The following is a 14338-nucleotide window of genomic DNA, read 5'->3' as shown; positions in this document are numbered from 1 at the left end:
AATAATAATAGGCTTTTACTTAATTATGACCAAATAATGAATTGGACTGGACGAAGGGTGAACAGTGAACCTGGATCTCTCCTGGATCGCTTGATTAACAAGCAACATGACTGTAAAAACTATCATTACTGATTTTAGGGGCAGTTACATGCCAAAACATTTTCTTGGCAAACAGGTTTATACATTTATAAACACGTCTTTGGAGGATTTCCATCATAGCATGGAAGGGACAGCACTGGAGTTTCGTTGGGTATAGTCCTAAACTATAAGAGACTTCATTCAGATATCAAAATCTTTTTTTAAAAATAAAAATGTGTTAATTATCATTTTAAATGGTTTCTCCAGCACACATTGCTAAAAGCAATACTTCATCACTCTTTGCTCAAAGAATCCAAAAATAATTGTTTGCGCAAGAGCAAGTATATTCAACACATTTTAAGCACGTGTAAACACTCGAGCATGTGCAGACTCACGCACGCATCACTGGGGCAACAGTGATAAGTGACCTCTGTTGAAACCCCCAGAATGTAATGACCCAGAGTTTACACACCCAGACAGCAAACACATACAGCTCAATTACCATAGAAACATCCGCAGGAAGAATGCCCCACTGTTCTTACCGCGTTGAGACTAATAACAATCTGTAGAGCCACACTTCAAATACTACGACTGCAGAGGTGCGGCACAGTAAATCTACAGTTTGGGAAATAAATGAATTACCCAGAGTTCATCCTCATTGAATCAGAGTTATACTCCAGTGGAACAGCCGATTCACATCTACAGGTTTCTATATTTCAATACTTGAATGGAGCAATGGATTCTATTTCAGCTGCTATGTAATCTTTAGTGATGTGAGGGCCATGTTACAGCTAATTTTGCAGTAATCTTATTTTGTACACTCATAAAAGTATTTTCTTTCTAAAACACTGTAAAAGAAAACTTTCTATGATAAAATGAAGTATTCTTACTGGTCATGTGACCTGTCTACACAATGAACAACTAACAAGAGTGTCATTGTAGAAAAATAAAATATCAATCTTTATTGTGACAGCAGGGTTTTGCCATGCCAGAGATGAACTTTATTTTGAAATTCGCTCACACACATACAAAAATGACGTGTGTCTGTCTCAAAAGGGAAAAGAGAGGGTTAAAAGGCATTCATGCGCCGGCCACAGGCGCACATCGTCTTCTTTGATTGGTCAGTCGTGTTAATTAATGAGTGAATGAAAAGGTCTGAGTCCAGGCTGGCGCCGGTGTTGGAGGGAGGGGGCCACAGGGGTCTCTGATGCCATGGCGACAGTCTCTTAGCACTCAGAGGTCAGAGGAGAGACAGAGGAGAGGAAGGGACACGGGCGGCGGGGACGGAGGGATGAATATGGATGTATGAAGGGATGGATGAAACCACAGTTCAAGCACGTTCAGCTTCTGAAGGCCCACACCGATACTCTACTAATTTATCTGTACACATATTCATCTAAATGAATCAAAGTTACAAACAGTTTCTTTTTTTTAAGACTATAATACTGCATGGGGTGGATTAGTTCACATCCAATGTAAAACATACTCTCCCTGACTCCCTGGGTCTAACAAGCCACGGTGTAATACAGCGGCTGTCACTAACAATGCACCGGAACCTGGCAGTGACGGTGCGACATAAAAAACCGTAAAGGTTGCAGATGCAGCAACAAAAACAGATTTGTTAATTTGGAAACCAAAACAAGGACATATGTATTAATCAATTGGTTATAGTGGCAGATATGCATTATACGATGGCAAACTTAAAAACTCTTAACCTATCTGCAGTGAAGACTCTGGGTCCAGCAAGCATCACTTAACTGGATGTGAACCAACACCATAATGTAAATGAGTGCTAATCTTGTACCTACTAAAATGCTCTAAAACCGCTTTTGTCACAAACTGTCACATCGAATGCACTCTTTAAGTTTTTTAGAGAATTTGTCAGTGAATTATTAACGACGTAACTCAGCTGCAGTTGCGTTACAGCTGAAGTGACAATTTATTATTCTAAATGAATATTTATTCCAATGTACATTGCTTTTGCAAACTTCAACCTGTAAATTGGATTTATGAAACATAGCTGCTTCATATTACTGTTTTATTTCATGTCATTTGGAAACATTTTATATTAGGGGGGTTATTTGGTGGACGGACGGATGGATGGAATGATAAATGGATGGGGAGGGTGAGGAGGGCTAAAAGGTGGACCAGCAGCAGGTCAACACTGGCTGGGACGTGGTCAGTTCTGGGAGCAGTACTTCCAGAAACACACTGTTGAAGACACACAAAAAAGAAGAACATCATCATATACAAGTACAAATAATAAAACCTTTTTTTTTGAAATGTCCAACAATTATTCACATCTTCCGACTGCTGCTTGAAAACGTGAATACAACATGTTGACCTCCTTGCAGAGATATAAAATGGAATTTGCCTCTCACCTCTTTTGTTAGTCTTCTTGTTCTGTGGTGGGAGGGACTTCCTGAAGTTGCGACCAGTCAGGCTGGGCACGTTGACGTCTGCGCTCGCTCTGGACGCAGTGCTGTCTGCTGGGGGTGCAGTGGTGGGCTTCACCCCTCCCTCAGCGTTGGGGAGCTTTGTCCAAGGCAGCAACAGAAAAAAGTACGAGGAGTGAATATAGAGAGCTGAAACCCTCTGGATGTTTTCTCTCTTCTGTATCTTTACTTGATTATATATTTTAGTCATTCTGTGCTTTTGAATGTAAAGACATCGTTGACTGGTCCCCTCTCCCACAGGCTTAAAAACTGGTCCTGCTTACATCATATCACCCTGTAGCTTGGACACCAGCGTCACATTTGATCAAGCATTTATCCCTAAATGAAAAATCAAAGTTCTCTTTAGCCTCTTGGGCAACTGCAAATATTTTCTTCATCATTTCTTATGTCAAACTAGAAAAGGAAGGTTCTTGCCCCCAAATTTTGTCCCTCGACAACAGGTTCTACTTGCAAACATGCAAAATCCACCAGAAGTGGTATCTTCAAATACCACTTCCAGCATATTTGTTAGCCAAATAATATACAAATAAATAGAGTAATTAAGGCAAAGTATGAGTGCAAATATTTTACATGAACTCACCATTTTATTTTTTCGTCCTGAACCTCTGCCATGTGCTGTAATGACAGAAAAAAATAGACGTCAGGGAAAAATCAGGGATTCAGCAAAGTCAGCGAGATGCATCCTCTGGAGACCACAATTGCTAAATACCATATTACACTACAACCGATCAAGTGACAGGCCAACTGCAACACTGTGGTCAATACTACTACACCACTGGTGGCATTATTGCAATATTCTATGCAATACACATTGCAGCTGCACTTGTTTAATGTTACAATGAATTCAAGTGTTTCAAGAATCTTCCACCAATTTGAGATTTTTTTTACCTCGAGGCATGATGGTGATCCGTGAGCTCAGCGTGCTGTTCAATGTCCTGTGCAGCCCCTCCAGGGCTGAGATCATCTTCAGCATGTGGGCTGTTCTACCTGGACCGGCCTCCTCAGAGCTGCTCCTCCATCTCCCAGCCCTGGTGCTGGCAGGGAGAGTCCCTGTAGTGGTTTTTGTCGTCCCGTCCAGTCCGGCTGCTTTGGTACTCACTAGCCACTGTTTCAGATAGCGGCTCAGGTTCAGTGCCGAAGACTTATCTGGCACAGCTGACTTGTGAGTGAGCTTGGCAAGAGGATCTGGAGGTTTAAGGTAAATAAATGGTCACCTTTTTGTTGTTAGTGGCACTAGTACACAGTCTAATGTGATCAGACACTCTGATTTTTTTAGGAAAACTAAATAAAGCCAAGTGGAGCATCTATACCCAAACATGTCTTAAAGGTACAGTGTGTAGAATTTAGTGACATCTAGTGGTGAAGGTGCATGTTGCAGCTGAACACCCCTCACCTCACCCTCCTTTTCCAAACATGAACGAGAACCTGTTGCAGCCTTCAGTTGTCATAAAAACTCAAAAGGTGTTTTTTAGTTTGTCTAGTCTGGGCTAATGTAAAAAACATGGCAGCTTTCATATAGAGGACCCGCTCCTGATGTAAATATAAAGTATTTAAATATAAAGGGCCAATTCTAGGGTAAAGGAAATAACAATTCGTACAATTTAGATAAAACACACTTGTCAAAACATCACTAGGATTATTTTATATTCAATTTCTGCCAAAAGATCCCTTTCACCTAAATCTTACACACTGATCCTTTAACGCCCCAATGTTGCCAGACCCTGTTACTGTGGTAAGTACAATGTTAATTTTTTTTTTAAACTATAGATATAATTAACCCATGGCCCTTCTAGGACAAGTCTGCCAAGTCGTGCTACAAAGAGGCTGTGGTCCTGGACAGGCTGAACTAAGACGTGTGTTCCTCCTGGAAAAGAACCCTTCATCAGTTGCTATTATTTCTGATGATTTTGTCCATTTTAATGTTGAATTCATCCACATTTATTATATAAATAGTTTTTTACAAGTGCCTGCTCACAACCAGGTCTAGATACTGCAGCATGGACAATGTGCATGTGTTTTTCCAGTTGCTGTGTCTCATTTCGGGGGCCGGATCCTTCAGGGGCTTCATTTAAAGAGCAACCGCATCACAGCTGCACTACTGTCCCTTTTCGAAGGCTCCTTCAAATGTGACGGACAAATGCATTCTTTCAACCCCAAGGAAACAAGGGCTCCTATGGGTTGATCCTTTCCAGCTCAACCTATCCCAGGATCAATTGCGGTGACGCACCATCTTTAACAGAGGCAATGGTGGTGACATCCAATATGTCAACTCAACCAAACAGCTTACAGGACAACTGCTAAAAACCATTTAAACGTTCTCGTCGTGTCCAACTTCAACTTGCTTGGCAACTGCAACGAGGGCAGGAAATGCCTGTGACGCGATCATGGAAAGCCTTTGGAGACCACACCATCTTGATTTGGTTTGGCCTTTGTGGCCTCTGCGTCCTCCAAAGAAGACAGCCTTTAAATCGTGACAAGTCAGTGTATGGGTCCAAGCAGAGAGCCATCTTTCTGCTGACATCTTCCCTTTTTCAGTCCCTGTCTTTTTGTTCGTTGTAGCTTCTGCATGCACAGGACACCCCCCCCATTCACACACACATGCACACACACACACGCTATTTTGGTTGGATTCCAATGCTTTGCTGGTTGCTAGAAGAGTTGTCATGGCACCCTAAGCTGTGACATAAGACTTGTATGAGATGTGTTTATGTGTGTGCATGATGACGTCTGAGCTTGTGCAACAATGTCGCTCGGTGTCACACACACACACACACAAACACACACACACATGCATGTATGAGTAGATTCTGTCTTGTGTTGTTTCGTAAGGAATGAAAGGAGTAGGTCACGCTGTGGAGAAAAGCAAATGTCTTCTCTTTTGTAAAGCTTTTACAGCGTTTATATCCAAGTTTGTGGACTTCGAGTTGCTATTCTGAGTGCTTTCAATCCATTCAAGGCCTAATCTGTTGTACCATTGTCAGTGTTGTATGTAACACATGTTCTTCAGAGTGTTGCTGCTTCCAGTCCAGCCTCCCTCTCTACTATCTGTTATATATGATATATATGCCTAAAAAACACTTACTTCCTAAGTAAAGTAGGATTGGTGATAATGGATATCAAAGCCAAAAAAAAGAGTGATGCTCTTAGATGACTCTTTGAATCTTTTCAAAATCTGCAGTGGTTGACGGCACTGAATAACTGGTTATGGCTGGAACACATATGGTTTATGTAAGGTAATGAAATACTTGGACAAGGTGAAGGAAGGCAAATGGCTCTAAATGTTAGCATTGGTCTGTTGGAATCATCCAATATAAATATAATTACAAGGATATTAGACTTGATAACATTTTTAAACGTAACCTTCGAAGAACTGCTAATGAATCTACACAACGGCCAGCACTGATTAGAATCTATGTATCTGATATCACCTGATGATAAACTTTAAGGATACGTTGATCTAGTCCACGCAGCGGCTGTACCCCGGTAGGTTGAGCAGCTCATCCACAAACAAAAAGGCTGCTGGCTCCACGTGCCGAAATGTCCTTGCACGAGATACTGAATCCCACATTGTCCCTGATGACTGTGCCGACAGTGTGTGATGTATGATAGAGTTTTTTTACGACTGTACTTGCTCTAATCAAAATCTTACTTTTCTGAAAATGATGGCCCTGAAAGTTATAATGCATTATTACTGAACATGTTTCCAGTTTGTTCAGCAACAGTGTTGGCTCTACCACCTACACAGATCTCATTGTACTCTTTCCAATTGGCCAAAACCACCAACCACCTCTAACTTGTTATCTCACAGATGACTTACCTCTCTCAGTGGGTGCCGTCTCTACTCCAATCCTAAGAATCGTCAGCATCATCATGGCTGCCGCTGCTCTGTGAATCATCGTGGCTGTAACCGAGCGCCTTTACTGACTTAACAAACCAGTTGAAGTTTGGATTCGGTCAGTATTCTTTTCCTGGAGCACTTTAGTTAAATAAGTTCTCAGTATGTGTTGTTTCTATCTGTGATCCACGTGTCTATCCAATTCTTCAACCTTCCAGCCGACGTTGTAGATCTTGCAGATTGTTTAGACATTAAGCTAAGGTGATTTTAAAGTTGCTCTGCAGCTTGTATTTCTTCTTTTAGAGTTCAGAGCTCAGTTGATTTGAAAGTGATACAACAAGGATCCTCTTGCGTAATGATTCTCCTTCTGTTTCTCAACCCGACACAGGTTTTCGTCTACTTTAGCTCCACGTCTTCTCAACAACTCTTCCGTTAAATATCTTTCTTTTTTTCTGTATAACAAAATGAGTCCCTCTGTTCACTTTACATGGATGCGCCTCTTGAAGAAGGCTTGTCAAGACTGAGTCGGATGCGTTCCTACCAACTGTAAACGAACGATCTCGCCTTTATAAACCAGAATTTGCCCCTAAAAGTGTGACTGATGGCTCATTATCCACCAATGACTGGCCTGGAAGACTCCCTAGCACCGCCTTTTTCCCGCCTCCTTATGGACCTGTGACATTTGGGGAGTTTGGCTGCGAACTTTGTGTGTTTGGAGTCAAATCTGTCTTTTTGTGAATGTGGTGTGTATTTAGGCTTGTATTTAATGTGTGCATTTTTTTGTGTGTGGCCCTGGCTGTATAAGCAGTGATAAGGTAGTTCTTAATATGTTTGCTCAGGGGCCACAGAAAGAAAAAGGCCCTCTGACGCATGAGGACCTGGAGCCACACTGACTGCGCACACACACACACACACACGGCTCACAAATACAACATTCAAACACAGAAAACGACATGGTAAACTCATGTACACAAACACACACACACACAGACACACAATCTCCGGGTCAGTTTGAACCTGGAAGAAAGGATGAGCGACACACACACACATTGTAAAAAGAAGCGTGGTATGCACATCAAAGGGCACAGAAAGGCTGAGAAGTCATGTCCAAATGACAAAAGACCGAGAGAAGGTTTTTGTCTTCTCTGTGTTGTTCATTGTGACGACAGACAGGAAGTTGACAGAGTGACGACAGAATGCCACCTCACCAATGGCCACAAATAACCACCAACATCCAACCCACGATAATGGATTGAAGGAAAGATGAATGGATTTGGATGCCGTTGTGAAGGAGAGGTTGAGACGACAAAATGAACATTGCAAAGAGTAATATGAAGTGTGTGTGTTTGTGTGTGTGTGTCAGTTGCTGGGTGAAGAGAATTCAGCTTGAGAACATCCACTCATTCATTACTGCTCTCTGTCTGTCTGCATAGCTTTGACACCAATACACTGTGTGTGTGTGTGTGTGTGTGTGTGTGTGTAAGAGATATTAGAACGACAGGAAGTGAAGGAGTTTGAGGCTTTGAGGCCTCAGCTCATCCATCTTCTCTGTTCTCTTGGCCTCTTTTCTTTTTTCTTCATCTACTTCTTCCCTTTAATCATCCTTTGTATTTATTGAAAAAAGAGAAGGATACCAGATTCTGCAGATTTGCTCCCAGCAGCCTCGGGTAAAACACAAATGTAGCAGCACTCAGGTAAATTGAAGTCCGGTCTGGTTACATCTGCTGGAAGTAAAAATCCTTGGTCACGACTTTTTTTAATGAGTGGTAGTGAGGTTATGGGTTTAAGGCCACAACTTTTTGAATGCCCGATTGCTTCGCGGTCAGCTTTAGAGTGTTGCTGCATGGGTAATTCGCCCTTATCTCGAACCTCCCGGTTAAGTAGAACTACTCAGATTCCACAGATTCCACAGTTTTGATTGGGAATATTTCTGCAGTGAGAATCATTTTCATTGAGAATTGATTGGAGGTGGATACTATTTCACAGATAGCTCTGTCAAAACCTGGAAAAATAAAACCAAATAAAACTGATTACAAGAAATTAAGCCAGCATTGGACTGGTCTTAGATGGGGAACTCTTTCGCCTTGTGATGAATTTGGTTCTTTCTGTCAGACATGTCTCCTGCCTCCATCTATCTGCCTCATCCACACACAGGAGAAAAGGAAAGGCCAGCATTTGCAAACACTGAGCTTTTACTAGTCATTCCACTATGGTCAACATATTTCTGGCTGTTTCCCTTCCAACCAGTGGCGCGGTCTCTTTTCTCTGTATTTTTCTCAGGTTTTCCAGATCGAAGCCTCTCAACTGATGCTGGGTGGTCAGTGTTCCAACTCATCCCAAAGATGTCGGATGGGGTCGACTTCTTTCACACCAAACTGGGGAAACCATTTCTTTGCGGAGCAGGTCAAAGCCGGAAAAGGACAAACACTAACTGTTGACACAAAGCTCATTTGCATTAACTCAGTTTTCTTCCCATTTCTGGACACATTTTTCATGAGCAATTCTTTTTATAATGACTATGATATATGTGCACATAAATAACAATAATCCAAATTCTTGGGTTTTTCGTGGAGACACGTCCACAGCCACCTAGGTTCACTCGAGCCCTCCTCTCCCATGGTGGCTGTTCTGTTGCTCTTTTTCCAACTCAGCATGCAGTCATCCTCCTCGCCATGTCTTTCCACTATCTCTCCTTCCATGCTCGCCTGCTGCAATTCCACGTCCTCTCATTCCATTTACTCCCTTTCCTTTACACCCGTAGGACCTCTTTAGCTGTCGCATTGGCAGGCGCTGCATTGAATACCCCTCACCCTCCCCTCCCAAACATGAAAAAGAACCTGTGGTAGCTTCAGTTGTCATAAAAACTCAAAAGGTGTTTAGTTTGTCCAGTCTGGACTAATGTAAAAAACATGGCGGCCTCCGTAGAGAGGGTCCCCTTGATGTAAATATAAAGTATTTAAATATAAAGGGACTTTTCTGGGGCAATTCATACAATTTAGATGAAACGAACTAGTGAAAAACATCATGAGGATTATTCTACATTCAATTTCTGCCTATAGATCCCTTTCACCTAAATCTTATACACTTAATACATACATAGCACAATGTGCAGTGAAATGCAATAAGCTAAAAAAGAGTTAGCCTGGTTGAGTTCACATGGCCTGTGGGTTTGCCTCATTCTCTCCATGTTGGCCTGCACAGAGTGGAAGCTCTTAACATTTACAAAAGCATGCAGATTGTCACAACCAGGCTCAAACGAGTGTGACAACAAGGGACAAATGTTGACGGTTATATTTTAAGACATCCATTTACACAGAGCAAGACAGGAAACTCAACGTGTGTCCATAAACAAAGTGGGAGTCAGGGAGAGACAACCTTGTCCCTCCGAAAGCGCCAGTGAAAGACATGAGGCGAGGCCTTTTAAAGGGCAGAGCACACCGGGCCCAGGTGTGCACCGATTGTAGCCGAAGTCAGCTCCACCTACGGCTCAGGGAAAAGAAGAACAGGGACACCTAGTGTCCAGGTGAGGGTGTGGAGGGGGCCTTCACAAGATTAAATATCAGGCATGCATGCATATATATATATTCATTTAAAAACTAAATAGAAAAACACAAAAAAATAACTTTTGGACAACTAGAGACATTAAATCTAGATTAAACTTAATTTGAACTAACACTACTTTAATCATTGTAAAAAAAATATATTTTTCAGAGAAATCTGGTCAGAAGAGCTTTTAACTAAAGCAAGTTTGTCTGATTCAGAGACAGACCGTTGGACATGGGAGACAAACACTGATCTCCTGTGTGTCTGTTTGTCCTCGAGCTTCTTTCTTTGCTCCTGTCATAATTACTTTGACAACTAAAGAGCGAAAGATGGGATATTAATACTGAGTGTCACCTTTCACTGTTTCACTCCCTCTTCCCTTTGTGTGGATCACACACACACACACACACACACACACACACTTCAAATATTTCCTCTTTTATTTACATGTGTTCACCTCTTCCAGTTTGTCCTGTCTCCTGTAGAGGGCAGTCCTCCTCTATATTAAGCCCCAGAGCCACAGACACCCAGCATGAGCCCTGACCATGAAGCATATGATGCACAGTAAAGGATTCGTTCCACCTCAAGCTGAATAAATGCATTTATTTATGAATACTCTCTTAAAAAACATGTTGCTAACATGTTTATTATCCTACTATGGTCAACAAATTAAATTTTTGCTTGAGGATTGACCTGGTATTTAAAGAAAATAGAACAATGAGGTAAATAATAAATGAATGAATTAAAAAGAACAAAATTAAAAACAACATGATTTTGTAACCATTGCAGTACATCGTACATCTACACCCACAACAATGAAATTATTGCATTGATATCTCAAAATACGTTTTTTGTCCCATCCATTATATTTAATGCATTTTAATGACCATTTACATAAGAAATTTTGACAGTCTTCAAAAGTTTTATCGTAAGATACAACAGAACAATGTTGGCAACTGTTACATTTTCCAGGGTATTTAAATAAATACACAATGCAAATATCCACATATATTTTCTATAGAGGTGACATGAAGTACAATAGGATATTTGAAGTTCATGGGAAATTTATTGGATTCTACTGGAAAGCCAAATATCTTAGAGGACATAAATAATGGCAACCCGAAATCACATAATTATTCATTTAACTTTGATGGTGGATGTCTCAGTAATCTTATGTTTATGATATAACACCAATTAACTACATAATGAATATAGAACTGTTCTTAATAAATAAACACTTTAAATTAAAATAATAGTCATAATAATTATATCTGTTCAGTTTTTTTCTTCACCCTGTCATTTCACTATGAATGAAAACTGGACAATGTCCAGGAATGAGACAGAAATCAGCTTGTGGATGGAAACATGGAAACAGAAAAGATATCAAAATTAGATTTTCATTGTATAAACTATAAATTAAATAGTATATATATAATTTAATGTTCTATCTCTAATACAAAGATGAATTTGGACATTTGGCACTTTTCAGTTTTCTTTTATCATTTTACAAACATTTGTAATTTGATTTTGAAGTCTCGGGTTTTAATTTTCATTGAATCGAAAGCAGGAAAATCCTGTTAGTGTTAGATTCTGTCAGTGAGGAATAACATACTGTGATCTATCTGGAAAAAGATTTTTAGAATAGAATCCTTCTTACAAATAGAACTGTAGGATGGAAAATAACAATCCAATCTTCATTGTTATGTAGCGAATTATGAATAAAGTAATTACTTTTCAAGAGATATTAATTTAAAAGTGAATATAGATTACAACAACAAATAAGGTATAATAATAATGACACATGTATTGTTAAACTTTGACCATATTGATAATGAATATAATTCATAATTAACTTAATTTATTCTGCTAGAGGTTTGTTCTTCTTAAGGTCTGCTATACAAATAATATTTATTGAAAATAATCTAAATTTTATATAAATCAACTTAAATAATTAAAGTATGGAGTAAAACATGAACTAAAATGTAATATAGGCAAAATACTAATAATATATTAATACTAGTATAAAAGTTAAAGCCAGTAAGAAAATCATTTCTAATAAAATCGAAAAATTGACAGTTTGCATTGTAAAATGGAATTGATGCATAATAATGCATTTATTTTTAAAGGGATTAATTTTGAATGACACTTTGAAGCTTTTTTCACCTTTTACCGAAATCAAAGTTAAAAAAGACAAAAAAGGAGAGGGATGGGGTGGAAAAAAAGAATGGTGGGCTGAGTGACGGAGCGGAAGAGGAGAGCACCCATGGGAGAGAGATGAGAGAGAGAGAGAGAGAGAGGAGGAGGAAGGTCAGAGATGGGGATGAAGAGGAGAGAGAGGGAGAGAGAGGGTGAAAGAGAAAATGGAAGGGCAGGAAGAGAATGGAGAGAGAGAGAGCTGGTGGTGGGAAAGAAGTTTGTGTGTGTGTGTGTGTGTGTGAACGCAGGAGTGAGGGAGTGATTTGTTTTCAGTGAAAGGTGAGGCCACTTAGCCGAGGCGTAGAGCTACAGCGGAATCTATTACCATGTGTCAAAGGAAACACGAGAAGGGCACGACCTGACCGTGCGCGTGAGTGTGTGAGTGTGTAAGTGTGTGAGTGACAGAGAGAGAGGGAGAGAGAGAGACAGAAAGTGGATGCGCATGCCCACTGTGATTAAAATGATAGATATTGTATGTGTGTGTGTGTGTGTGTATGAGTTTGCGTGAGCTGTGTGCATTTGTAGCTTAATGTGACTGATGTTATGGTTGTGTTGCATTTTGTTAGATAAAAGCATTTCGATTGATGGAAGGCGAGGAGTTGCCTGTGTGTGTGTGTGTGTGTGTTGCAGGTGGTCAGTGACATAAGAAAGAATGTTTATGATCTCATTCTTTCCAAGGAGAGCTGATATGTTCATGCAGAGTCAGCAGACAGTTGTCCGCTGATTAGGTTCACTCACATGTTTGCTGTCATAAAGCATTTCACATGCTGTGGGAACTGATAACTCCATATCTGTTTCATTTAAGTATTATTTATAGTATGCACCGAGTTGATTACTCAGCTATTAACTCCAGAAAATGTCCAGACAATTGGGTCTGGACATGAAGCTCATTAAGGCATTATCTGGAGTTCTTATCAAGGGGCTGGCAGGAGAAGCTCCGAAGAATGTTTGCAGAACCTGACATTTATCATTCTCAATCTTCTACGGTCACTTAATATTTTTAATGTACTTTCTAGTTGTATGAAAATGTTTTATTTCTACAGTTACTTTCTAGTTTTTATATAGTTTTTGCATAGACGATAAGCACGGGTTAACTTAACAGTTCTATATTTATTTTCTATGCACATTTTCTGCAATTTTTTTACTTTAATATTCAATATTTAATATTCCTGCACATTCCATATATTTAAATCCTTTGCAAATGTTTAATTTCTCTGTAAAGGTTTAACTTTGCTTCAATTGTTTCAATTGCAGATTCATTTCTCTGCACACATTTAGATTTACATTCATCTCAGGTCAATTTGAACATATGGTTACTGTGTTATAAGAATTTCCTTTGGGATCAATAAAGTATCCATCTATCTATCTATCTATCTATCTCACATGCAACCCTCTATATCAGAGGATTATCCAGACTTCAGTGCATGTCCGAAAGCAGCTTAGCTTAAAGTAATATTCAAGCCAGACCCAGTCTTTCTTTCTTTCTTTCTTTGAATGAAGCTCATGGGGGTTTGTCTGCAAAGACGAATATTTCTAAAATGTAGACACACAGACTCTGTGAGGAGGTTCTGATGCTCGGACAGAAAATAATGCATCACTAATACTTTTAAATTAAAGTAAGTTACAATTCCAGTATAATGGATTTTACAGTAAACGGGCTATCACAGGGCATTTAATGTCCGTAGTGGTTGTTTTAAGAGATTTAGCTAATATTGGTATTTTTGTTTTTGTATATATGAATTTATGAGAAAAAGAACGAGGCTGCGAGAATAACTATATGTGTGTAGGTGTGTGTGTGGAGGGCAGCGAGGGAGAGTGAGCTTGTCACTCTACACCTCATGGATTCTGTGGCTCACCAGAGGCCAGTGTGGTTCACTGGGGGCTGAAACACTCAAACCACACTCTGTGTTTGTGTGTGTGTATGTGTGTGCACGTGCGAGCCAAAGCCGCAGGCCACTGGCCGTCCTCTCCGCGTGTATAACAAAATTTATTTGCGCCTGCAGACAAGTTGAGGCGCACCCGAGCAATGTTTGTTTCTTTTCCGGTCTTTGAAACACAACATGATGCCACTTTTCGTCCATAGGCAACCCCTCACCTTCCACCAGTCCGGATACTTTTATCCAACATCGATCACACTAAGCTTGCATACAAACCCCAAAACCTTCCCTGCCATATTTCTTTATATATATCTATATATAACCCCCTTGTAGGAGATATGAGGTGCAGCTAA

General features: G+C 40.1%; 1 protein-coding gene across 1 annotated transcript; it reads right to left on the bottom strand.

The window, feature by feature from the left end:
- Window positions 1-1011: 1011 nt before the first annotated feature.
- Window positions 1012-6920, bottom strand: urp2 (urotensin II-related peptide). Its single transcript, XM_069521364.1, has 5 exons — window positions 6352-6920; window positions 3423-3719; window positions 3115-3149; window positions 2460-2613; window positions 1012-2289 (listed from the first exon to the last, which is right to left on the bottom strand). Exons 1-5 carry the CDS (start codon window positions 6428-6430, stop codon window positions 2258-2260), a joined length of 597 nt encoding a protein of 198 aa, XP_069377465.1. The 5' UTR covers window positions 6431-6920; the 3' UTR covers window positions 1012-2257.
- Window positions 6921-14338: the final 7418 nt, after the last annotated feature.

Source organism: Paralichthys olivaceus, chromosome 24 (assembly GCF_024713975.1).
Source record: "Paralichthys olivaceus isolate ysfri-2021 chromosome 24, ASM2471397v2, whole genome shotgun sequence".
In the NCBI taxonomy this organism is placed as follows: domain Eukaryota; kingdom Metazoa; phylum Chordata; class Actinopteri; order Pleuronectiformes; family Paralichthyidae; genus Paralichthys; species Paralichthys olivaceus.
The sequence above is the reverse complement of the archived record's forward strand: the minus strand, read 5'-3'. Positions and strand labels throughout refer to the sequence as shown.

Coding starts and splice junctions, on each gene's coding strand:
- urp2 (XM_069521364.1), bottom strand. CDS start 6,430: ATGATTCACAGAGCAGCGGCAGCCATGATGATGCTGACGATTCTTAGG. Junction 3,720..6,351: donor GACGGCACCCACTGAGAGAG/GTAAGTCATCTG, acceptor TTAAACCTCCAG/ATCCTCTTGCCAAGCTCACT. Junction 2,290..2,459: donor CAAGAAGACTAACAAAAGAG/GTGAGAGGCAAA, acceptor TGTCTTCAACAG/TGTGTTTCTGGAAGTACTGC.